The 27,187-nt window shown below is 42.4% G+C and overlaps 1 protein-coding gene across 3 annotated transcripts in view; it reads left to right on the plus strand.

Moving 5' to 3' along the window:
* The window catches only part of FBXW7 (F-box and WD repeat domain containing 7), a 541,360-nt gene extending 514,463 nt beyond the window's left edge, over positions 1–26,897 (plus strand). For all 3 annotated transcript variants that reach the window (XM_078775834.1, XM_078775836.1, XM_078775835.1), the window contains 2 exons: positions 18,461–18,671; positions 25,995–26,897. In XM_078775834.1, coding sequence (XP_078631960.1) covers positions 18,461–18,671; positions 25,995–26,263 — 480 coding nt within the window. In that variant the 3' untranslated portion in view covers positions 26,264–26,897. The remainder of the gene's footprint in view (positions 1–18,460; positions 18,672–25,994) is intronic.
* Positions 26,898–27,187: the final 290 nt, after the last annotated feature.

Here is a 27,187-nt window from a genome sequence, read left to right on the forward strand (position 1 = left end):
GTACTCCTACCCGCTTTCAGTTCATGAAATCCATTCTCGATGTCATCAATACAATTAGCCAACTGAATGCAGCCTGATTATTTGACATTTGCCTGAATATTTGAGGCTCAGCATTGATTGGGCATTGGATTGAAAAACCTATGTTAATTTGCCATGTCTGTCATGCTTTTCTTTTCTCATGATATTATTTTTAAGAGCAGCTCTGTCTCTGAAACTTTATAACTTCACAAATTCAGAGGAGATAGTATGAAAAGATTGCATCACATGTAAATGAGTCTTGTATACCGAAAGGTTATTTAATAGTTGCAAAAACGAAAATGCGTTTCCATGGTCAAAGTAGTGTGAAGGTTAGTCTTATATGTTCCACACTTTACATATATGTTCCACACTAGGCTGAGACTAATAGGATGAGCTTGTGCATTTATCAGATGTTTGGTGAAGATCAGTGGAAAGACGATAAAAAGGAAAGGAGCAACCAAAGATTATGTAACTGGATCAAGTAAATAAGTCGTTTTTAGCTCTTCGGGAACATTGTTCAGGTGAGGCATTAGCTTCGCATAATGTCCGTCCTTCAGTGAATCAGTCAGTATGTAATAAACACTCTTCTCTTCTCCTAAACTAAACACAATTTCGATGATGAAACTTGACCACAACCTTCCTCACCGTGATGTACCCAAAGTTTGTTCACGACATTTAAAAAGATTCTGATCGACAGGTACGACGTCATCCAAATCTAAAAGGAAAATAAGTTTTAGATGTTGAGAAAAATGTGTTCAATCCAGAGCATGTTTGCACAGCGTACTATGAATACATGGTGTGTTATCCTATGTTAGCAGTTTTGGCAGCAAATTACCCCTGATAGAGACCAATTCAGTGGAAAATAAGTTTTAGCCATTTTTAGGTCGTCTCATCTTAATTCTCGAAGAGGTGAACTTATAAAATGGGTCATGATGTCTGGATGTCAGTCCGCCCGTCCGTTAACTTTTTGCTATTTTTGCTGCTCCTCCCATATCAGCCAGTTGATTGTCCTGAAACATGACACATGAATATAAGACGGTAGCCTGCACAATCGATTAGGCTTTGATTTTTCAATTTCAGATAATGGGGGCTCCCGGCAGAGGGGAGATGGGGGTTAGGAGGGGAGGATTTACCACCCCAAACTCAGGATCCCTACTCATCCCTTTTTTTACCAACCGATTGCTCTGAAACCTGATACAGCCCTTATACTTTATGGTCTGCAGGATCACGTGGTCTTAAATTTTTCGATTTCCGATCGGGGGGGGGGGGGGTCCCAGGGGGTGAGGGGGTTCCTGGGAGTGGGTGGTCCCCTCAAATCAGCAGAGGTCTGGACTGCAACCTCAAGAGATGACCGTCAGCCCACTCGGGGCTATTTTTAAAAATGTTTATCACTGACACAACAAAGGCTTCGTGTTGGAGGTATTTACGGTAATGCATGGTTTTTGCTTCAACAAATGATTTGGTATCATGGACCATTGCTATTTTGTTGGTCAGGTCGTTATAAAGTGACTGAGATTTATTGAATTTTCTTTCTAATCTCGACAGTTCCAGTCGACTTGGGCAAAATATTGGCAGATACAATTCAACGTAAAGAAACGTAAGGTGCTGGGGTTAGGTAAGAATAATAAAAATTGAGGTTACATGATGCAAGAGGCAGTCCTGGAGTGTGTCACACAGGAGAAGAATCTGGGAGGGCAACAGGTACGATGGGTAAACAGACTGCACAGTGCCCAGGTAGCTAAAGGTAAAGAAGACAGGGTTTTAGGTTGTATTTGTAGGGGGATAGTTTGTAAATCAAAGGAGATCGTGTTAACACTGTATAGGAATTTAGTGATTGGCCTCACCTAGAATATTGTGAGTAGTTTTTGTCGCTACATCTGAGGAAGGACATAACTACGATAGAGAGGGTTCGGTGTAGGGCTACTAGGTTGAATCCAGGCCAACCTAGGCTCAGCTATGAGGAGCAGCTGAAGGAGGCAGGACTTTATAAAATGTCTGATAGAGAATGGAGGCAGTTACAAGGGCATCTGATCGAGATGTTTAATGAAAGGTAGAGACAAAGTAAGTGCAAAAGAGTTTTTCAGGGACCATTAAAAGACTGAGGGTCACAGTGTGAGAGAAACAAGAGGAGAGTTAGGGTGGTAGTAAGGTTGGAGTTTTCACTCAGAGAGTAGTTAATGCATCAAATGATCTCCCTGCAAAGGTAGTGGCAGCAGAGTTAGTAGATAGATTTAAACTGGAACTGAATAGGTATCCAGAAGCATTGGAGATCTCGTAGATCGCTATTGGAGAGGTATATGGACTCGTAGATCGCTTTGGAATGGATGGATGATTGGACACACGTTGTCGTCTTGTGATCTTGGCAAAAGGTAAATGTGCTGTCGGTGTTTGTTCAGTCCTCACTCCACAACCGTTTTCACCCCCCCAAGCCTCCACCCACCAGAAACTACGAGTGTGTGTATGTATATATATATATATATATATATTATTGTGAATTGTGACCTGGAGGTAGTTTGGATAAGTATTCACATGAGACATATCTCTCTACTACCGAGATTGTGAATTGGGTGAAAGGAGGAGTTGGGATGGTGGGAAAGCAGGTTATGGGGAGGTGCGCGTGCAAAACAAAAATACACACACCCTGGGGACATCGCTGTACCTGCCCCCCTCTGCCTCCCCCAGTGAAATGAAGTCAATAAGCTAATATATTTAATCAATGTTGTGTTGATATAGTGTATATAATATAATGGGCCAAATGGCATCCTCCTGCCTCAAAGTTACTTGTTATTGTAATTTGCGATGTTGTTTTTGAGAGAATGCAAATGGGAAATAAGCTGCAATTAGGGAATTGAGTGATAAAGGGAGTAAATGGATTGAGCATATTTTGAAGTGTCTGGTTATAAATTGAGACCAATTGTTCAGGAGCATCAGGGAGGTGAGAGAACTGAATTAAATCAGCTAATTTCTCACTTCCTGTTGAGTGTTGATAGAGTTCATGTTGATTTGCCTTGAAGAATTCAACAAAGGAAATATAAAATGGATAAATAAATGAGTGCTCAGAAAGAGGATAATAAAGTGATTTTAAAAATCGAAATTGAGATTTTAAAGTCGATTTCTATACCATCTCTCTTAGCGGAGACTGGAGTACCGCTGGGTGGTTTTGAGCCTAGTCTTGTTACTCATCTACAGAAATGACCTCAGCTCTGATACTCTGGAAAACACTCTCATCCTTTTTGCAGACAACCCCACATTGTGTCGTATGGTACTGTATCCCATTGACAAGCAGACAGCAGGTGCATCACTTTCTCATGATCTGGTATCAATCAGATGCTGCTCTTATAAATGGAATATGTCTTTCATCACTGGAAAAGCTTGGTCTCACAGTCGTTCCCGAAGTATAGTCAAGCGATCCCACCTATCCATTTCCATGATAAGCCACTGGAAGATCCAACTTCACCTCCTCCTACTTCCTCATAACCTGCTTTCCCACCTTCCCAACTTTCCCTTTCACCCAATTCACAATCTCAGTAGCAGCGAGATACGTCTCGTGAGAACAATTTATCCAAACTACCTTCAGGTCCCAACTCACAATCTTGCAAGCTATGTCCCACTGAAATTCTGTATTACTGCCTCCTCTCAAGTGATTATGAGTCGCCTAATTGTGTTAACAGGTATCTCTAAACCAATTACCTTCTCCATAATATATGTATGTATATGTATATATAATATATATATATATACATATATATATATATATTTATATATATACAGTCATGTGAAAAAGTAAGTACACCCCATGTAAAGTTTTGACTTTTTCAACACATTTCAACATACAGCTATTTGATCTTCATTTCAACAATATTGATAGATAAAGGTGATATAATATAACAAATATCATGAAACATTTACATTTTGTAGTCCATTGTATAATTTAAATAAACACAAATGCAAATTTCGCATGTGGAAAAAGCAAGTACACCCTTGGCTCTAATAGGTGGTATTGCCCCCTTTGGCAGAAACAACCTCAAGTAGGCGTTTCTTATAACTGTCTACCAGTCTCTGACATCGACTGGGAGAAATTTTAGCCCACTCCTTCATGCAGAATTCTTTCAACTGTGCGATGTTTGAGGGGTTTCTTGCATGCACAGCTCGTTTCAAATCCCCCCACAACATCTCGATGGGATTTAGATCCGGGCTTTGACTTGGCCATTCCAGAACCCTCCATTTCTTTCTTTTCAGCCATTCCTTCGTGGATTTACTGGTATGTTTAGGGTCATTGTCATGTTGCAAGGTCCACCTTAGGTTTAGCTTCAACATTCCGACAGATGGCCTCACATTATCCTCAGGCACCCTCTGGTACAATGAAGAATTCAGAGTGGATTCGATGATGGTGAGCTGCCCAGGCCCTGATGCAGCAAAGCTGCCCCAAACCATAATATTTCCACCACCATGCTTTACAGTTGGTATCAGGTTCTTGTGGTCAAATGCTGTCTTTGGTTTTCACCAAACATGTCTTCTGGTGGTGTGGCCAAACACCTCTACCTTTGACTCATCTGTCCAGAGCACATTGTTCCAGAAGTGCTGGTCTTTGCCTCAGTGTTCATTGGCAAACTTTAGTCTTGCCCTGATGTTCTTTCTGGACAGCAAAGATTGCCTCCTGGCACACCTCCCATGTAGATCAAATTTGTGCAGCCTCTTTCTAATGGTAGACTCGTGCACTTTGACATCAACAGTGGCAAGAGCTACCTGAAGGTCCCGTGATGACGTTCTGGGGTTCTTAGAGACTTCTTTCAGCATCTTGCGGTCTGCTCTCGGGCTGAACTTGCTGAGGCGGCCTGGCCTGAACAAGTTGGCAGTTGTGTGGAATCTTCTCCACTTGTAGATGATCTTCCGGACAGTCGAATGATTGATTTCAAATTTTTGGAGATCTTTTTAAATCCCTTCCCAGACTCGTAGGCATCTATAACCTTCTTTCTGAAGGCCTCAGAGAGCTCTTTTGATCTAGGCATGATGACGCCGCACACTTCAACAACAAAGAGCAAACCAAACTAAATGTCTGAGGTTTAAATAAGACAGGTTCCTCTAAGATCCTCTCGAACGATGTGCTAATCATTTGCACCTGAGCTGGTGCACCTGATTCTAATTTTAGGTATTTGAAGTAGTGATAAATGTAGGGGTGTACTTACTTTTTCCACATGCGAAATTTGCATTTATGTTTATTTAAATTATACAATGGACGACAAAATGTAAATGTTTCATGATATTTGTTATATTATATCACCTTTATCTTACAATATTGTTGAAATGAAGATCAAATAGGTGTATGTTGAAATATGTTAAAAAGTCAAAACTTTACATGGGGTGTACTTACTTTTTCATGTGGATATATATATATATATATATATATATATATATATATATATATATATATATAACACACATACATACATACATACATACATACATACATGCATGCATACATACATACATACACATGAGATTCATTGTTGTGGACATTACTCGTCATGGGTTAAAGATGGTTTATATGGTGTTATTTCCTTAGTCTCGCATAACTGGACTTTTTTCACATTTTGTTGTTACAGCCTGAATTTTAATTTAAAATGGATTTAATTGAGTTTTTTTTTGTCACTGATCTACACATGATCATGTCAACGTGGATTTTGTTTTCGAAATTTCTGCAAAATAATTAAAAATGAAAAGCTGAAATGTCTTGAGTCACAAGTATTCAACCCCTTTGACACTCCAAATTAAGCTCAGGTGCCTCCAATTTCCTTTCATCATCCTTGAGATGTCTCTACAACTTGATGGGAGTCCAGCTGTGGCCAATTCAATTGATTTGACATGACTTGGAAAGAAACACACCTTTCTATGCAAGGTCCCACAGCTGACAGTACATGTCAGTGCAGAAACTCTACCATGAAGTCCAAAGAACTGTCCGTATAACTCCGACATATAATTGTGAGGAGGCATAGATCTGGGGAAGGGAATAAATCAATTATTAGAGTGTTGAAAGTTCCCAAGAGCACAGTGAGCTCCATCATTAGGAAATGGAAAGTATATGGACCTACCCAGACTCTTCCTAGAGCTGGCCGTCCAACCAAACTGAGCAACCGGGTAAGAAGGACCTTGGTCAGGGAGTTAACCAAGAACCCAATGACCACTTCTCTGACAGAACTACAGAGTTCCTTGGCCGAGATGGGAGAACCTGCCAGAAGGCCAACAGTCTCTGCAGCACTTCACAATTCGAGGCTTTATGGGAGAGTGATCAGACAGAAGCCACTCCTGAGAAAAAGGCACATGACAGAACACCTGGGGTTTGCAAAAGGACAGATGAAAGACTCAGGGAGCATGAGCCAAAAGATTATGTTGTCTGAAGAGACCAAAATTGAACTCTTTGGCTTGAATGCAAAGCACTATGTCTGGTTGAAAACAAGCACAGCTCATCACCCATCTAACATCATCCCTTCTGTGAAGCATGGTGGTGGCAGAATCATGCTATGGGGATGCTTTTCAGCAGCATGGACTGGGAGACTTGTGGATAGAGGGAACAATGAATGGAGACATTTTGAGGCAAATCCTTGAGGAGAATCTGCTTCAGGGTGCAAAAGACCTGAGACTGCAGTGAAGATTTATGTTCCAACAGGATAATGACCCCAAGCATACAGCCAAAGCAACACTGGAATAGCTTCAGAACAAGAACGTGAAAATGTTTGAGTGGCCCAGCCATAGCCCAGACTTGAATCCCATTGATAAATCTGTCGAAAGACTTGAAGATTGCTGCTCGCCAATGCTCCCCATCCAACTTGACAGAGCTTCAAGTAAGAATGGGAGAAACTCTCCAAATCTACATATGCAAAAATTAGATATTTCTGTTTTTTATTTATTATTACTTTGTGAAAAAACAAAAAAACATTTAATTCCACTTTCACATTATGGGGTATTATGTGTAGATCAGTGACAAAAAATCTCTATTTAATCCATTTTAAATTCAGGCTGCAACACAACAAAATGTGAAAAAGTCAAGGGGTGTGATTACTTTCTGAAGGCAATGTAATAGTTGGACAACGTGTACCCATCCCTATGTTTGATTCTAAAATCATCAAACCTTTTGACCCCATTTTTACTGTTTTCCCCTTTGTAATCTGTCCTAAATGTCCATTTTAGCATTTGGGTGGGCCTTCAGCCTGTAGTTTAGGCAAAAAGATGGCTACACCATCAACACAGATCCCGCAGATCCATGACCATCGGGGTTCATGTAGTGAAGGGGTCAGTCTGCCCACCAGAGCGATCGGTGATCGGTGCTTAATGGTGAGTGGGAGGGGATGGGCACAACGCTTCATGAGTGACGTACGGGGCGGAGGCTATAAAGGCGGGTGCGCAAGCCGAAGCGGAGAGGACTTGTGGTAACAGCTCGAGTAGATCAGTGGGCGTCACCCGTGAAACCGCATCTGAGCCGTGGAGAGAGAGCGGAAAGCAAATAAGCACAACAGCAGTAGAGAACAAGGACGTCGGTGGATCTGTGGAAGGGAGGGGTATGGAAGGAGGGGTACACGGTTTAAAGCAAATGAACACGACAAGGAATTTCAGGAATGAAGTCGGAGATTGAAAGAGGTGGATTTGGGGTGTATTAACGCGTGTAGAAAAGATCAAGGTTTTGGATGGTGGAAGATAAGAGATGGTGTTGAACAGCTGTTTTAAAGACCTGGAGGGAGGAGAGGGATTGAAGAGAGTGTGGGAGTTTGTTCCAGAGGTGGGAAGAAAGGGGAATGAAAGAGTGAAGGTGAGCAGAGAGTCTTGATTTTGGTACACGACTCACAATAAGTTAGGGATATTGTGGGAGTTTATTTTTTTTATAGGGGTTAGGGTTCGGGTATTGAAATCAAGAATGCTGTGTTTTTTCACACTCATTAATAACCATAGAATTAGGACCAACAACTTTTTTCAACATAATTAATACACAAAATCAACCACAACGAAGAACCTGCCAATATCCCTAACTTATTGTGAGTAGTGTAATTTCAACAGAAGAGGGTTTCTGGCAGATCTTGTGCATCCTGGAGGAATATTAGGGGGACAGAGCACAGACAGAGCTGAGGGAGCTCAGCCGGCGAGAAGTCGGTGGAAGACAGAAAGACCACCAAACCTGCCTGCGGTGAGCGAGTGAAAGGCCCTCAGAGTTAGCTTCATCGTGGGAGATTCCAATGGTTCTGAAAGCTTTGGTTTCAACAGCGTGAAGCCGAGCTAGGTGTGAGGCAGGAGCCTCATAAGAGGGGAGAGCAGTATTCCATTGAGTTGTGGATGAAAGCTTTGTATGTGGTGAGGAGCTTAGAAGTGCCCAGAAAGGACTTCGCACGACGGAGGATGCCCAGTCGGCGACTGGCTTTGGAGGCCAGCTTGGAAATGTGGTTTTCCCAGGAAATATCATGGCAGACAGTGAGACCCAAAAGCTTGAGTGACAGAACTTATTCGAGAGATTGTTGAGAAAATAGATGGGGGGGTTTCCAGATGGAGTTTTTGGAGAAACAAAGGGAGAGTGAGATTTGTCAGGATTGAAAGACATGTTCCACTTGTTTGACCAGTTTGTAACTTTTTTTCCAGGTCTGCAAAGAGCGAAGAGGCTGCAGCCTGCCGATTATTGTTACGTCCCCCCCCCCCTGAAGGTGGGCGGAGGTTATGTTTTCACCCTTGTCTGTCTGTGTCGATTTGTCTGTCTGTCTGTTATCAGGGTATCTCAAAAGGTTGTGGATGGATATGGAAGAAACTTGGTTGGATAGGTTTAGTCTTTGACAAAGAAGAATTGATTCAATTTTGGTGAAGATCCAGATCAGGATAATATAATTTTTAAGTGATTCTTCACCTTTGAGTGATAGGGCTAAAAACGATGTTTAACACGATATCTCAAAAAGTTATGGACTGATTCAGATGAAACTTTGTGGACAGGTTCGGTGTATCATATGGACGAATCGATTTGATTTTGGTGAAGATCTGAATCCAAATCCTAATATGAGAATTTTTTAATATACAAGTGATTCTTCACCATTGAAAGATAAGGCCAAAACGATGGAAAGAATGTTATTCAAAAGGTTGTGGATGAATTGCGACAAAACTAGGTGGATGAGTTGCGTCGGTGACAAGAACAACCGATTAAATTTTGGAGGTCCGAATCCAGATCCGGCCTATCAGTGGGATACAAAACGTAAACTGTTCAGCCTGGTGGAGGTATGCACCCCCTACCGAGTGCCGTTTTAGTTGTGTCATCTTGTCATCTTGCGATATGTGGCTGAGGGACTGACAAGGCAGACAGCTGAAAAATCACTCAGAGCGACATTTGATAGAGCGACACTCCCAGTGTGTACCCTGGTTAGAATAGGTACACCGTATCCCTGCGTGTCGTAAGAGGCGACTAAGAGGGTTGGCGTCAGGAAGGGCATCCGGCCATAAAAACATTGCCTCAAAAAGCGAACCATGACAATTACAACTACATATGGGCAGCGTACAGCCCAAAGTGGAGATCGGTTTCTGAGGTTTGGGACATGAAATGTAGGGACAATGACAGGGAGATCAGGAGAAGTGGTGGATGTATTGGTCAGAAGAAGAGTGGACATATGTTGTGTGCAAGAAACGAGATGGAAGGGAAGTGGTGTGAGAATGGTGAAGGGCAGGCAGGGACAGAAATAGAAGTTTGTGTGGCAAGGGTGCTCGGGGGGCGTGAATGGTGTTGGTGTCCTGTTTTCTGAGGAGTTTGTAGACAGTGTGGTGAGTGTGACTAGAGTGAGTGATAGGTTGATGATGGTGAAATTGATGATTGGAAAGCTCTTGGTGAACGTCATCTCGGGATATGCTCCGCAGGTTGGTCGGAGCGATGAAGAGAAGGACAAGTTCTGGTGTGCGATAGAGAAGCTGATGGAAAACGTGAAAGATGAGGACGTTGTTGTGGTGGGAGGAGACCTAAATGGACATGTGGGAAGGAGTGTGGATGGTTTTGAGAGAGTTCATGGGGGTTACGGATATGGTGTGAGAAATGGAGAAGGTGAAAGGATTTTGGAGTTTGCTGATGGAGCTGATTTGTTGATTTGTAATACTCAGTTCCAGAAAGAGGATAATAAGCTTGTTACATACACGTCAGGTGGGTCGACGACAACCGTTGACTACCTGATGGTGCGTAGGTGAGATAGGGGGCACCTCTGGGACACAAAGGTGATCCCGGGGGAGGAGGCTGTTTCACAGCACCACTTGGTTGTCTGCGACATAAGGGTGAAAGGTGCGAGGAGAGCTCGGTGGGTGAAGTACCAACTGAGAATGAAGGTGTGGAGGTTGAAAGAGGTGACAGTAAGGGAGGCATTAATAGAGAGGCTGAGTAGGGTAGAGGATGATGTGGTTGAGCTTGAACGTGGTTGGATGTCAATGAAAGATAGTCTGTTGGGAGCCGTTGGCGAGTTATGTGGATGGACAAAAGGACCACCGAGGCACTCGGAAACATGGTGGTGGGATGATGAAGTTGGAAAGAGGATTGACGAGAAGAGGAAGAAGTTCAAGGAGTGGCAGAAGGCAAAGGGTACGGGAGCAGAAAAAGCAGAGCATGAAAGTAAGAAGGCTGCAAAGAAAGAGGTAGCAAAGGCGCAGCAGGCATGTAGGAAAATGTTCGGAGAACGCTAGGATTCGGAAGAGGGTCAGAGAGCGGTATTCAGGATTGCAAAGCAGAGAGCAAAAGAGAGGTGTGATGTGATGGGGGTGAATTGCTTGAAGGATGAAGTGGGACAAATCGTTGTGGACCCAGATGGAATTAAAGGAAGATGGAAAAGATATTTGGAAATGCTGTTGAATACAAAGAATGAATGGGATGGCAACATAGAGAGTAACCCAGTTTTAGGACCGGCAGAGAAGATAACTGAGAAGGAAGTTGAGGAAGCGATTAAAAATTTTTTTTTATCACACGCAATGAAGAGTAGAAAAGTGGGAGGGCCGACGGGAGTTGTGAGAGATATCTTGAAGGCAGCAGGAACTTGGGGTGTGAAGAGAATGACAGAGATCTGTAATCTGGTGGTGAATAAAGGCCGCATTCCAGTGGATTGGGAACAGAGTACCCTCGTCCCTCTATACAAGGGGAAAGGTGACCCTCTGGAGTGTGGCTCGTACCAAGCGATAAAGTTATTGGAGCATGGAATGAAGGTATTGGAAAGGGTGTTGGAGAGGAGGATAAGGAAGAAGGTGAAGATCGACGAAATGCAGTTTGGATTTATGCCAGGAAGAGGAATGACAGACGCACTCTTTATTGTGAGGCAGATGCAGGAGAAGTACATGGAGAAGAGGAAGAAGTTGTTTCTTGGGTTTGTTGATCTGGAGAAAGCATTCAATAGGGTTCCACACGAAGTATTGACATGGGCATTGAGGAAGTTAGAAGTGGAGGAATGGTTGATCAGAGTAGTGATGGCAATGTACAAAAGAGCGCGCACAGCTGTAGGGACGAAGGACGGGAACAGTGGTGAGTTTGAGGTGAAGGTGGGAGTGCATCAGGGGTCGGTACTAAGTCCACTACTATTTGTAGCTGTGATGGAGGTGCTGGCTCAGAAAGTAACGGAGGGTTTACCGTGGGAGTTGTTGTATGCAGATGATCTGGTGTTGATTGCGGAAAGTATGGATGGACTGAAGGAAAAGATGAACAAGTGGAAGGAATGTATGGAGACAAAAGGTCTGAAGGTGAATATAGGAAAGACGAAGGTGATGGCAAGTGGGAAAGCATGTGGTGAGGTGGAAAGAACTGGGAAGTGGCCATGTGCTGTGTGCAGGAAGGGTGTCGGAGTGAACTCCATTCAATGTACAATGTGCGCTGAGTGGGTTCATCAAAAATGTAGCGGTCTGAGAGGGTCATTAACCAGTGTGGCAGCTACATTCAAATGTAAGGTGTGCACAGAGGGAGCTGCAGATGGAGGAAATGTTGAGTTGGATCTTGGAGACGGCGTGAAGCTGGAACGTGTGAAAACATTTTGCTACCTTGGAGACATGCTGAATGGAGAAGGTGGATCAGACTCGGCAACGGTTGCTGGAGTGAGATATGCATGGAAGAAGTTTCGGGAACTGAGTGACGTGCTGATGAGGAGGGCAGTGTCGTTGAAGCTGAAGGGAAAGGTGTATGCTGCATGTGTGAGAAGTGTTATGATTTATGGGAGCGAGACATGGGTCATGAATGTAGAGCAGCAACGAAGGCTGGAAAGGGTGGAAATGCGAATGGTTCGGTGGATGTGGGAAGTATCGTTGAGAGAATGAATATGAATGAATGATCGTTTTAAGGCCATTTTCCCCGCTAGAGCGGGGGTTAGCCTTGCGGGCCCCATGACAATCATGGTTCCCTGTTTGAGGCAATGTTTTTATGAGGAAGACAAATGATGAATTGCGAAAGATGATGGGAATAGAGCCTGTGATTGATGCTGTGAAGAGGAACAGGTTGAGATGGTTTGGTCATGTGTTGAGAAAGGATGAAAGTGACTGGTTGAGAAGAGTGATGGAAATGAATGTAGAAGGAAGTAGAGGACGGGGAAGACCGAGAATGACTTGGCTAAAGATGGTGGAAGAAGAAATGCGGGCAAGGGGGTTAACAAGGAGAGATGCAGAAAATAGGGCAAAATGGAGAAGATTGTCATGGGGACCGCAAGGCTAACCCCCGTTCTAGCAGGGAAAATGGCCTTAAAATGCATGTTGTTGTTGTTGTAGAGCGACATTTGGCAAAAGAGAACAAAGTAGAATGGCACTCGGTAGAGCTTCCTTTTGACCTCACAAGTAATTGGTGGATGAATTATGTGACCTGATATGCAAATCGCCTTCAAATTTTAAGTTCATCGGATGAAAATTGACAATTTTAGAAATCTGGCTGATGTTGACCTTTTGGCCGATGTTGACCTCAAAAATAGTTGGTGGTTGAATTCAGTTCATTTATATGAAAAGCCTATTCACATTTCAAGTCAATCAGATGAAAATTGAGAATTTTAGCGATTTGTTAAAAAGTTTTGGACTTTGGTCTATGTTGACCTTGTCACCTACGTTGATGGCTACACCATCAACACAGATCCCGCAGCTCCATGACCATCGGGGATCATGTTGTGAAGGGGTCAGTCTGCCCACCAGAGCGATCGGTGCTTAATGGTGAGTGAGAGGGGATGGGCACATCCTTGATATCCTTGAAAATTTTCAAGATATCCTTGAATATTGAACAGCATTTGTATAGTGTCACTAAATTGGAAAACAAACTATTTTTGAGGTCAAAAGGTCAAAGATCAACTCGAGGTCAAACTTCCAAAATCATTGGTTTTCATCTGAAAACCCGTCAATTTTCATCCGATTGACTTGAAAATTGAACAGCATTTGCATAGTCCTTCACTGAATTGGGAAACCCAACTATTTTTAAGGTCAAAACGTCAAAGGTCAACTCTTTGGGCACAATAGTGAGCATGTGCTTTGGAAACAACGCAATTGTTTTTTTTTTTTTTCATTCATTGATTAATTATTCAATTAATTATTATCGATTTATTAAGTACTTATTTATTTTATTTATCATCTGGGCAATATCTCATGCACCTTTTGAGCGAGGAATCTGATGTTTGGACACAACAGTGACCAAGTGATTTGGCTATAAAGGGTATTTTTGATTTATTGACAAGTCAGATAATTGATTAATTACAGTATTTAAGTTTTTTCCAATTAATTACTTGATTTATTCATTTTCAAAAAGTTACAGATTTGGATGAAGCAGGTATTTTGGGTATGCTATATTAGCCAATTGTTTAAGAATTAATTATTTGTCATTATTATTTATTTCTTTAAATTACCCAATTGATCAATTAATCAATTATTGTACACCACTCCCTCCAAATTTCGTCTCCATGTGATGCGCTGTGGCATTGCCGGGTGCCAAAGGTGCTCCGGCAATGCCGTGCGCTGGAGCATGTTATTTATCTATTTAGCATGGGGGCGGTGTACTTTGAATGTAGCTCTACTTGTATTCTTATTTTAATTACAATTTGTTCTGGGAAAAAGTGGTGGTGTTAATTTTTTTTTCTTCTTGTTTTGAACAGATATATTTTTGAGCAAACCTATATCAGAATCAAACTACAAAAGCACTCGATAGAGAGCATGCCTCTGCCAATCTGAACAATTTACACCTATCACTGAATGGTGAAGAATCACTTGGGAATTTTTAAAACTCTCATATCGGGAACCAGATTTGGATCTTCACTAAAATTGAATCGATTCGTCCTTGTCACACACACAACCTCTCCACGAAGTTTTGTCTGAATCCGTCCATAACTTTTTGATATCCTGTAATATATTGGTTTTAGCCCTGTCACTCACTAAATGGTGAAGAACCACTTTTAAAAATTCTCTGATCCGGATCCAGATTCGAATCTTCACTAAAATTGAATCGATTCGTCCTTGTCACACACACAACCTCTCCACCAAGTTTTGTCTGAATCCGTCCATAACTTTTTGAAATATCCTGTAATATATTGGTTTTAACCCTATCACTCACTAAATGGTGAAGAACCACTTTAAAAAATTCTCTGATCCGGATCCAGATTCGGATCTTCACCAAAATTAAATCATTTCTTCCTTGTCACAAATCCAACATGTCCACCAAATTTCGTTTGAATCCGTCCACAACTTTTTGAGATATCCTATTCACAAACCGACAGGCAGACAAACAAACATTCAAGGGTGAAAACATACCTTTCGGTGGTGGAGGTAATGAAAGATGACTTGGCCTTGTATTCATTAGCTATTGCTATTTTGTGGCCATATAACTGGGTATGTAGTGTATTACCCTGGAGGTGTGTTGTTTTGGATGTGCTTCGTTAGCACAATTTGATTTAAGACTAAAACTTTCAGCAGGTGTGGTGCCGACACAGAACTTTGCAAAAATTGCCAACTCGCCAATAGCTCATTCGTACAGGCCACCGCCAAGCCAATCGATGCTTTTTTATCGCTGGGCTTTGCATCGAGACCAATGTGAGATTATATCGGATCACAAGAGCAATTTTATACACTCAAACATTTTTATAACTTTTCTGTGCAAAGAGCAGATGATCTTTTCAATTTTGTTCCTGCTGAGGTTCTGATATCCGGTTCTGCTGAGAAAAGGAAATTCTTGCAATACATATTTTCATTTACAAAACTATTAACTCTTCATATTCTGTCTTATTTGCAAGGCAAAGAAACAGTGTAGTGGTTTCATGACCCTGAGGAGAGGAAATAAATTGTAAAATACCAGAAAAAAACAACGTGCATGATGCACTTTTGTTACACATCTCTGTCGGTGCCATACAAAAATATCTGAAACGTGTCTGTGAAAAATGAAGAGGCCACATGATGAAAAGCTCTTCCTGAGTAGTGGGTTAGACTGAGCCCAGCAGGGCAGAGCTTTGGGAGAAAAATGCTCAATGTGGTCGTGAGCCAGACAGCTTGGAAAACTGCACGCTCTGCCGGTCCCACGCTGTCCATACCTGCTCTGGTGCCAAATCACTGGTCACTCAGAGTTGGACGGGTTGTCAGTTAAACTGAACATCAGTGAAATATGCACTGAAGAAAGGCTAAACAACGATCGATGGCTTTTCGTAGAAGAAGGGTGGGTGGTTTGAAGATTAAATTAGCGATGAAAGACTTGATTTCATGAGGCCGTAAAACTTCACGCCATATGCATGATCGGCAGATTCCAAAACATGGGTCCGACTGGAATCATGAAAACGAAACGATCTGCTCATACACATACAACTTTGCCAGGATACAACACAACGAAAGCCCGTTATCATTTTGAAGATGTTCACGCTTCTAATATGCTCTTGAAGCTGCTTTGTAATTTTTGATGCGAGGTTCCAACACATGATTGTGTCCTTTGGGATTTGCGGCTGTGTGAATACTTTCAGTGCCTTTCAGTCCAATTGCTGAATACTTTGCATAAATGCACATCCGACGATAAGTGTACAGGATTCTTAAGATGACGTCCAGCCAGCATTGAAAAGAGGTATAATTGTGCATGAATTAGCATGAAGCTTTCCCAAAGGATTATTTTTTAATTGCAGAGGAAAACCAGGTTTCCTGCTGCAGTGCAGCTGCTCAACCTCACTCTGCATGTTGCACACGATTCCGTGCCATGACACATTTGTGCTTCATACGGCTTTCATTTCAGCCAAACCTGGAAATGGTTTGTATTTGAGAGCGTGGTAATGACGAATGGCTCCTGTTTGCCTGCAAGGAATTTGCCGTCTGCTCGATTTGGTCTTTGAATGGCTGCAAAGATAAATGTACGAGACACTTGGTTAGGGGGAAAAAAAACTTTGCAATATTCATAACATTGTGCTTTGCCAGCCATGCAGAGGCTGTGAATACAATGTGATAACCATTTCCTTTGGAAGTTCCATATTGACACGTACAAATATAATATTGGTTGGTCGAGCTAATTTTCAATGCTTATATTGTCATGCTTTTCCTGGTGCAAACTTGCACTTTTGTAAAGGTTCATGACGTGAATGCCGAGCCCGATAAGAACCGGTGTGCATCAAGAAGAGCGATCATTGCCATTCTAAATGTGTGCTCCTGCATCGCATTGCCTCATTATAACTGTCTCCTGAAAATTCTAAAACGTGAAGGGGCACAGGTCAAAGTTTTGACTTTCTTTAAATGAACGAAACATCATGAGACCACAGCAAGACTGGTTTATTTGAAGACTAGCAAAAAGTGCCCGTCCCTGGTGATGGGAAAAGTTAAAGTTAATCTGTCAATTTAAATTATCTCATTGACTTAAAAATGTTAATTGTGTTGCACTCTTGGTTTCGCTCTGAGCTCCTTGTATCACCCATCACAAAATTATGGTCCAACATCGGGTGGCAGAGACTGGATCTGTCTAAAAAGAGGGCAAAATATAGCTATTTTAAATTGTGTGTTTCTCCATGAAGATCTGTATTAAATCTACTTTAATCTAGGTGTTGTGTTGATTTTAAAGATTACTGGAAGGGACAATACAGTGACTGACTATATTGCATCAATAAAAGTGAAATGAAAATGTGAAATAATTCATCAGCAGCTTTTCAAACGGTGCTTGGGAAGCAGCTACCGTAAACAGGAGATAGACGAACGCACAGACAGACACCACGGTTTGCAATATATACAATATTTGGTCTGCAGGAGTTCGTAAATAAGACCTACATAAGATAAATATTCTGTGGTAATGTCAGTAGAGAAAACACAATGGATGCCGTTGCTCTAATAGATGTGACAACAAACTGCACAACAAACTGCACAACAATCTTCAGACTGCTCAGTTATGAGATCCTGACTTCGTTGTTTGGCTGTAATTAATTTGAGAAACACTAAACCTCGATAGCATTTCCCTCGTATCTCGATGTCAGATCAAGCCGTTTTGAACACTTGCAAATGTTGAAAATTCTATAACTCAGTGTAAAAGCGAGTGACTGCCCATTTATGTTGTCCTGCTGAACAGTAAGTACACTACTTGCTGTTTTTGCTAAAATGAGAAAGAAAATTGTATATATTATAATTAATTTTAAAGTGAACTTCTGACTTAATTATAGATTGTCTGTGATAGATAGATACAGAATTGGGTTGGCTTTTTCTGTTCTCATGATGCAGGTTCACCAGATCCAAATCCCAAATCGCACATTTGGCTGTTGTGTAGCAATGTCCTTGTAGTTCATGTAAAAGTATATTGGTTCTACCAATGTCCATGTACTGCGTGTAATCTCCTTTAATCATTAAAATCTAGAATAGCACTCTGTCGAGCCCATACCTCCACCAGGCTGAACAGTTTACGCTTTGTAGCCCACTGTTAGGCCAGAACTGGATCCGGACATGAACCAAAATCGAATCGGAGTGTTCTTGTCACCTAACCAACTCATCCACTTCGTTTTGTCATAACACGTCCACAAATTTTTGAAATATCGTGCTATATATATATTTAACCCACTTTGCTTTTTATAGAATAGAGTGTAAGATAATTTGAACCACTGAACCGCTGTATAAGAATTTAACCCACTTTGCACCCTTTCATAAAACCTGCAGTACATTGTTCCATATTAGAGGCTTTATTTATTTTACACTAATTCATTTGAATAAGTTTGCACTGTCCTTCCAAAAGCTACCCTAGCTCCACTATATTATTATTTGATGCAACTTGATTGACATTTTGCATTTGACATAAGCTGAAGACATAAATCATCAGCTTAGGGCAATTACTGAGAATACAGATTCAATTTGAGAATTTGGTAAGTATTTCTATTCCTCATTTGTTTATTTATTTATTTTGGAGTGCTTTACAAGATATGGAGGTTTTCCCATCTTGTATTGCTCTCAATCCAAGGCAATACTCGCACAAAGTTGCCCATCAGGAAAATAAATAGTTTTTGTGCGTTATTTGCAGTTTGACGGCACGCACATCGTGAGCGGCTCTCTGGACACGTCGATCCGTGTGTGGGATGCTGAAACGGGCACCTGCTTGCACACTCTTGTTGGCCATCAGAGTCTGACCAGTGGCATGGAACTACGAGACAACATACTTGTCTCTGGCAATGCTGACTCGACCGTCAAAATCTGGGACATCAAGACCGGGCAGTGCTTGCAAACGTTGCAGGGTAAGGAAATGGACGTTTAAACATTCAGCACAGTATAGCGAGTATTTGCTTTTTCGATGTTCCTGGTAGACCTCTTTGCTTTCCTTGCTTCCACATTGGCAGCATTTTTGCTGTATTGATGTGTTCTTCTTACGGTGGAAAAGGCAATTTTGTATAATACAGCAAGTATGAAGTTAAGCTTGATCTTGTTGGGATTTGAAACAGTTTGTGATAACATTTTTTTGAAAGATGTGTTGATGTGTTTATCTTTTTTTGGCTTGGGGTGGGGGGCAGGGGAGTAGATGAAAAGTCGAGGCTCGTGGAGGAGATAGAACATAGAACAGAACATAATATCTAGAACATAGTGGATAGTGAGAAAACACACCAATAGCAGAATTAATCCTCTTAATCTCTGCTGATGACTCCACCTCCTGCCATAACATCCCCCATCTTTCAGATCGGTAGGCAGTATCCTCTTCCCTCTCTTCAGACCTTGATAGAATCACAACCTGGTCAAACACTTTAAATATGTCTTTTAATCCTGAGAAACCCCCACACACTCGCTGTCTCTTTCCAAAAGGACGTTATGGCAAACCGACCCATCTACTTTCTTAACAATCCTCTTGAGAAAGTTCAGTCCCTCAAACTCCTGGGTCTCGCTATCAGCCATGATCTTTCTTGGGCAAACCGCATCTCAAAGTTGGTGTCCAAATCCAGCCACTGACTGGGCATCCTCCATCGTAAGCTTCCTTCCTTGGCACATCTGAACTCCGATCCACCTACAAGGCCTTCATCCGCAGCTTGATGGAGTACTGCTCTCCCCTCTGGGTTGGTGCCCCTGCCTCTCAGCCTGCTCAGCTTAAGGGCCCACAAGGTCATTGGAATCTCCTGCAACAAAGCTGAGTCTGGACCTATCGCTTTCCCATCTCAGACAGCTCGGTGGTCTCTGTCTACTACCGTCTCCTTTCTGGTCTTGCACCCTCTGCTCTTTCGGTGCTTTGTCCTTGCTGAGATATTTTTTCCTTCCTGAGAGCTTGTGGCTGTATCCATCTTGTCTACCCCATGTGTCACTCCTCCCCACACTCATTGTTTGTCCAAGTCTCCCTCTATTTTGACCTTCAACTCTCGTGTGTTTTCCTCCTTTCTCTCTATTCTGTTCCTTTTGTTCTGCTGCATCCTGATCCATTCATTCTTCTAGCTCTTCCACAAACCTCAAGTCTGTATGCAAAAAAAAACATGTGGATTAAATCTATCCCACTGGATTCACTTTGCCAAATCAGTAAACATATTTTTTATATGTATACCGACTCTCAAACATATTTTTGCATTCCTTAAAATAACTGAAATTTGCAAAATTATTGGCACACTGAAGAAAAATTATTTAAATACATTCATACATGTTGAGTACAGTTATGGTGTGTGTTTTGTCGATGCATGGGCTACAGAGCCAAATTGTGTCTGTGTTGTGTCAACAACCACAAATGAACCACAAACCACAAAATATGAACCACAAATTAGGAAGGGCTGAGGCAGAGAAGCAGGATTTTGTGGGAGTGAAGAGGATGGATAGAAGGAGGATGAATGAATTGAGGGAGGAAATTGGTGTGCAGGTGAACTTGATCGGGAGATTGGTGAAATGCCGGCTGAGATGAGCTGGACATTTGGTGCAGACGGGGAAAGAGAGAATGGCAAAGAGAGCGAATGGCAAATGGCAAAAATAGGTTGATGGAGCGAAGTCGGAGGAAAAGAGATAGACCATGGATGAGATGGGAAGGTTGTGTGAGAAGGGATATCAGTAAGGTGGGGTGGTTGGAGGGTGGAGAGAGTTGGCTGAGGACCGAGGGAAATGAAGGGAGTATTGTCGTCGAGGCAGAGCAGAAGCTTTGTGTCATTGGACCTTATCCAATATAAAGAGAAGGGAAGGGGAAGAAAGAAATGCCCCACTGAGTGTGGCGAGAAAGGTGGTGCTGTTGTGGTGGTGTTGCTGGTACCCAATGTGCCCCAGAGAGTGGTGGCACTTCGCCCAAGCTCAGTCACTGTGTTTGGCTTGTCTAACAGCTCATCTAATTGCCCTGTGTTGTGTCTCATGTTTTGGTCTGTCTGTCCATGTGTGTGAGATGTGTGTGGCAGCTCCACTGCGAACCTTAGATCCTGCAAAAAAGGAAAAAACCAACATGAATGACAGAGCATTTAACATTGCAGAGACTTGCCAGGGTATATACATTACAGTAGATCTGACTCGCTCACTTATGGACACCCAACACCATTAAACTAGCTTTTATTGTTTATTTGGGAGTGTGCAAGGCTGATAGGTCACCCAAAACATATCAATATCTCTCTAATCTCAAGATTGATCTCTCGAACCTGTCTCCCTCCTCCAAATCCCTCTTTCTGATCAAATCTGATCAAATTTGATCTGATCTCAAGGTGGCATCTGATCAAATCTGTTTCTTGTGTTTGTTCCCCTTCCATCCCCTCTCTTACCTCAAATAGTAACACAGCTGACACCGCACGTGAAAAAGCTGAATGCCTCAACTCTGTGTTTGCCTCAAAATATTGTGTCCCAAACCCATCTCCCTCTGTACCCACCTTACCCAGTCATACCCAGCTGCTCGTGGACTATGTGGCCTCTCCCGAGAAGGTGGAGAAGTTTCTGTCAAACCTCGACTCCGCTTCTGCAACTGGACCAGACGGAATCAGCCCATGGGTCCTAAAATCCTGCTCTGCTGTTCTGTCACACCCTCTCTCTGTTCTCTTCGCCCTCTCTTTTGCTCAAGGTCATCTTCCATCTACTGGTAAATCAGCCAACATTACCACTTTACACAAAAGAGGTGCAAAAACAGATCCTTCCAACCTGATATCAATCAGCCTGCTCCCAATCATCAGCAAGGTCATGGAATCCATCATCGCTTCCGACATTGAATCCTTCCCCTTTTTCCAATGGTTTGATCTCAGGCCATCAATTTGGGGTGATTCTTGGCCCTGTGCTTTTTCTAATCTTCATCAATGATCTCTGACTCTCTGGAACATCATCTTTAGTTTTGTGTTGATGACTCCAACCTCTGCCACTCCATCTCATATCCTTCAGATTGGCAGGCAGCAAGCAGCCTCTTCACTCTCTGCAGACCTGGATAAAATCACAAACTGCTCAAAAAAGTGGAACACGTCTTTCAATCCTGACAAATCTCACACTCTCACTGTCTCTCCGAAAAGACCATCTGGAAAACCCTCCCATCTACTTTCTCAACAAACCTCTTGAAATAGTTCTGCCACTCAAGCTTTTGGATCTCACTATCTGCCATGATCTTTCCTGGCAAAGCCACACATGAAAGCTGGCCTCCAACGCCAGTCGCCGACTGGGCATCTTCGGTCGTGTGAAGTCCATCCTTGGCACTACTGAGCTCCTCACCACTTACAAAGCTTTAATCCCCAGCTTGATGGAGTACTGCTCTCCCCTCTGGGCTGGTGCTCCTCCTGCCTCACACCTACCTCGGCTTCACGCTGTAGAAACCAAGGCTTTTAGAATCATTGGTATCTCCCACGATCAAGCTGATTCTGAGGACCTTTCACTCTCACCGCAGGCAGGTTGGCTGTCTTTCTATCTTCTACTGACTCCTCTCCGGCCCAGCTTCCCCTTTTTGTCTGTGCTCTGTCCCGCAAGTATTCCTGCAGGACGCACAAGGTCTGCCAGCAACCCTCTTCTCGTGGAACTGCCAAAATCAACAATCTCTGCTCACTTTCACTCTTTCATTCCTCTTTTTCCCGCCTCTGCAACAATCTCCCACACTCTTCAATCCCACTCCTCCTTCCAGGTCTTCAAAACAGCTGTTCACCACCATCTCATGCCTTCCCCCATCTAAAATCTTGATCATTTCTTTTCTACTGCCCCACCCCTCTCTCTTCCACAGATCTCCTGATGTCCCTGTTCCCAACAGCTGTTGTGCTTCCCTCTCTCTCACCCGCATGTCGCCCGCTCCCTTTATTATATGTTGTATGTGTTAGCTCTCATTCGAGCCAAGAGACTAAGTATACAAAAAGGTATAAGATAAACTTGTGGTTAAATGGTTACATTATATATTGAAAAAAATATAACGTAATCTTGCCTGGTCAGGTGTGCTATTCGAGCTTGTACACCTTGCAGCATACTTTGCATGTCGGGTAGGCAACCAATCACTCAGAAATAGGCAGCAATAACTGTGACTGACACGCGCACACTGACACACACGCACAGACGCACACACATGCCTGCACCTGCACACATGCATGACTCTGTGCGTGCACACACACACACACACACACACACACACACACACACACACACACACAATATCCTTTCACATCCCTTCAGTAAGGGGTGAGGATGATAATTGAATTTTGACATTCATATACAGTGTCAATAAATTTGCCAGAAAAAAACATTACATATATATATACCAGTAATACCTGATTAGTGATTAGTAATAGTAATACCTCTGGGAGTGAAGTATGGTGTCAGTACCGTCTCACTCAGGCAGTGATAAACGGTTAAGCCACTTGTACTATTAAACATGCACAGGCAAAAATTGGTTACAGAAAGGCCAGCCGTACAATCTAATGAGTGTTTTTGTGTTTCAGATTGCATGAACATGGGTGCCAAAGCTCAGCTAACGCCAGGAAAAAGACAGGCAGTTGTAACTTTGAGAAAAGAATTGTAACTCTTGAGACAAATTGCAAAAAAATTACAAGTGTCAGTAAATGCAATTGCTTGTGCCATTAAACGACATAACAAAACTGGTAAAAAAAAATGTGGATAGAAAACGTTCTGGTCGACCAAGAATCACAACATAATCGCAGGACAAGTAATCCGAGTCACCAGTCTGCGCAACAGACGTTTTAGAGCACCAGAAATTAGAGCCCAGCTAAACAGCTCCAGCATTCCAACTGTTTCAAGGCCTTCTTTTCTCAAAGTTACAATTGCCTCTTTTTTCTGACGTTAGCTGAACTTTGGCACCCATGTTCATGCAATATGAAACACAAAACACTCATTAGATTGTGTGGTTGGCCTTTCTGTAAACATTTTTTGCAACGCCTGGCAATAATAGACAATTCATGTGATGAAGAAACTAAGCACAAACATTCATTCCACACAGAGCAGAGTATTTGTAAACAGTTTTTGCTCCTGAGATGAATCGTTAATAACATTAACTTCGCGTTTCACTTTGGATTTAGTATTGCACTCTTCGACGTATTTCCAAAAATTGCTTTAACCCAGCCATGTTTTGCACAAGAAAGATGCATTGAAGCACAATATATTAATCAGTAGATAAGCAGATATATCGTTGATAAAAGATTTGTTCACATGTTATGTTCATTGTGCACATTAAACACATTATGTTGGGTATACCTAAACTTTTGACTGGTAGTATACATACATACATACATACATACATACATACATACACGCATACATATATGTAACGCGTATGTGGGCTACAGAGAGTGGAACGGAGCCCTCCCAGGTCTCAAAGTATGCACCTCCGTTGTGTGTGTGTGTGTGTGTGTGTGTGTGTGTGTGTGTGTGTGTGTGTGTGTGTGTGTGTGTGTACGTACGCACGCACGCACGCGCGTGTGTGTCCGTGTGTCCTTGACAATATTCCAGCCATGTATCTGGTGGTGGGGGATACGAAAAACCCAGAGTACTGTTGCAACAAATTCTTCAGCAATTTCCTGCTGGCTCTCTGTAGTAAATGCTTTGCTGATTTGCAATAGATTTCCTATTTTCCTGGCAGCCTGGCCCGGAATAACAGTGTTGTTTTGATATGGAATGAATCCACAAAGTAATCATTCGAGCATCAATCACTTTATGCATTTGCTATGCTTGATTTAGTTTTTTAATCCGGTGGTTTGGCCTTAGGTGTGAAAGCAAAGCATTGGTGGCATCGGGAGATTGTCACCTGAGAGGCAAAGTCAAGCGTGGGTCAACAATAGCTGCTGTTCATTGCCTTGTTTGCCAATGAGATGAGCATGGGGATTGAGCATAGCCCCCAGGACGTTCACCCTGTCTGGCCTACACGCTCAAACACATGTGCACGGAGTTGTCTCTCCACATTAATGATTGCTGTGCATACAGCTATTCTCTTCGTCCCCGTGCCGTCGGGCCACTTCTGATGTGTGCACACGCTCCGCTTGTGGCTTGCACACTTTGATGGGTTTGTTACACTGACAGAAAAGATGGCCCTCAGAGGCGGGTAATAGGATCAGGACGAGAATGTGTCGGAACGCCATCCATAGGGAGTCGGCAATGGGAATAAGACGGAAGGAAAGGAAAGGAGACCGGCTCCACGGTGTCGGACCGATCTTGCGTCTTGCGAGTCATCCTCACGTCGTTCATTCAAAATGGCGCAATTTTACAAATCGGAGTGAAAGCAAATGCCTGATGAAGGCATTTTCAAATCGAGATAAAGCAAAATATTTTGTGGCTGTTGGCCAGTTCACCTTTTAGCACCTGTTCTCTTTACCTCCAATGCCCTGCAATCTGATCCTGATCTGGTGTTCGCACTGGCATGCATTTGCAGCACGGTCGCCGTTTCCCATCAACTCCCTGAATGAATCTTCTCCAAAAAATGTTTTCTTTCTTCATTAATTATAATCCCTCAGTGTAAATGCTTTGGAAGGAAATTATAAAATTGCTGCCAGAAAAAGAAAAGAAAAATCTTTTTCTCAATATTATGTTCAACCGCAACGAATAAAAAATTTCGACTTGCTTTGGCACACATGGGGTTTCCCCCTTCTCCCCCCCCCCCCCCCTCTCCACTCCTGTTTCCTGCCACATCCATCTTTTTTTATGATCCGATATGATTGTCTTGAAATCCAATCCCTACGTTCTTCCTCCTTCTTTTTCCTCTTTATTCGTCCTTCCTCACTTGTCTACATTTTCCTGACATGCATCATTTGGCAGCCACACCTGTGTTTTTTGGTGTTGTTGTTTTTTTTGCACCTGTCTCATTTTCATTCGCTTGTGTCGAACAAGCCGATATATGTATGTACGTGCATTCTTGTCTACAAATGCCTTCACTAGCACCGCGAGCATGGCGACACGCCAAGCAAACTGCATTACACTGTGTTTTCTCATCCCCTTTGCCTGTAGTGCAGTTTTAATTGATCGATTTAAAAGTCACTTTTTCTTTCAACTTTGTCTTTCCTTTCCCCATTTCGCCCGTTTTTCCCATCTCCTTCCTCGTATGTGCTGCTTCAGCCCTCCTTGTTTTTATGAAGTTTTTTGCTCTTTGCCATCCTATACTTAAGATTCCATCGTAATAGTATAAATATGATTATCTATGCTCATCTCTTTGTTCTTTCCCACAGGACCCAACAAACACCAAAGCGCCGTTACGTGCCTGCAATTTAGTCGCAAGCTTGTAGTAACAAGCTCAGACGACGGCACTGTCAAACTGTGGGACCTGCGCACCGGAGAGTTCCTGCGTAACCTCGTCACATTGGAGAGTGGAGGGAGCGGTGGTGTCGTGTGGCGCGTCCGCTGCTCCAACACCAAGCTTGTGTGCGCCGTAGGTAGCCGGAATGGAACTGAGGAGACCAAGCTTTTAGTTTTGGATTTTGATGTCGATGCCAAGTGAATCGAGGGTACAGTTTTGCTGCTTGTCCTTCAACTTGGGTTTATTTTTGAATTGGGGAAGGAAAGAAGCGTGAGAGGAAAACATTGGAAAATTGCAGGAGGATCGAGACATTGTTGGCGACTCGATCAGCCTTCTCGCTTCCTGCCAGTCTCTTCAACTGCGTCAGCCTATGAAGTTCGGGGACCTGAGTGAAGAGGGTCGTGTCTCTTGAATGCAAATAGGCTTAAAATGGTGGCTTTGAGGCCTGTTTTCTTGCTGCTCAGGGTATGACATGGCTGGTGACTGTGTTTGCTTGCGACATGTCATGTCATAATGAAATTTCGGCAAATCTGAGGTTTTCTTTCCCTTTCCATTATTCATACAATTCGGTTGGTGACCCTTGGGCTGCTCCTGCTCTCATGTATGAGTGCCGAAGGCAGTCATATTCCCAGAGTTGTATCACAAGGTCATATTGAGGCCACCTGGGTGGCTTGTGTGATTGATGGAGAGAAGAGTTTGCTTGCGAGAGGTCAGAGCATAGTGTTTAATGGACAGAGAAAGGAATGGTTAAATGGGCAGAGAACTGTGTGCCTTCTTGTAGAATCTTTTGCACAAAAACAGGAGGTTGGTCCCAAAACTTGTTTATCCTTTCATCCAAGAGGATCATTATATATATATATATATATAAATATATATATATATATATATATATATATATATATGTATATATATGTATATATATATATATGTATATGTATATATATATATATATATATATATATATATATATATATATATATATATATATATATATATATATATATATATATATATATATATATATATATATATATATATATATATGATGTGTTTGGTACTTATGTTATTTATCCATCTGGCTGCAGTATTTTGCAATCACTTGAACTTGAATACCTTTTTAATCTT

Source organism: Myxine glutinosa, chromosome 4 (genome assembly GCF_964187855.1).
Source record: "Myxine glutinosa chromosome 4, kmMyxGlut1.1, whole genome shotgun sequence".
Lineage (NCBI taxonomy): Eukaryota > Metazoa > Chordata > Myxini > Myxiniformes > Myxinidae > Myxine > Myxine glutinosa.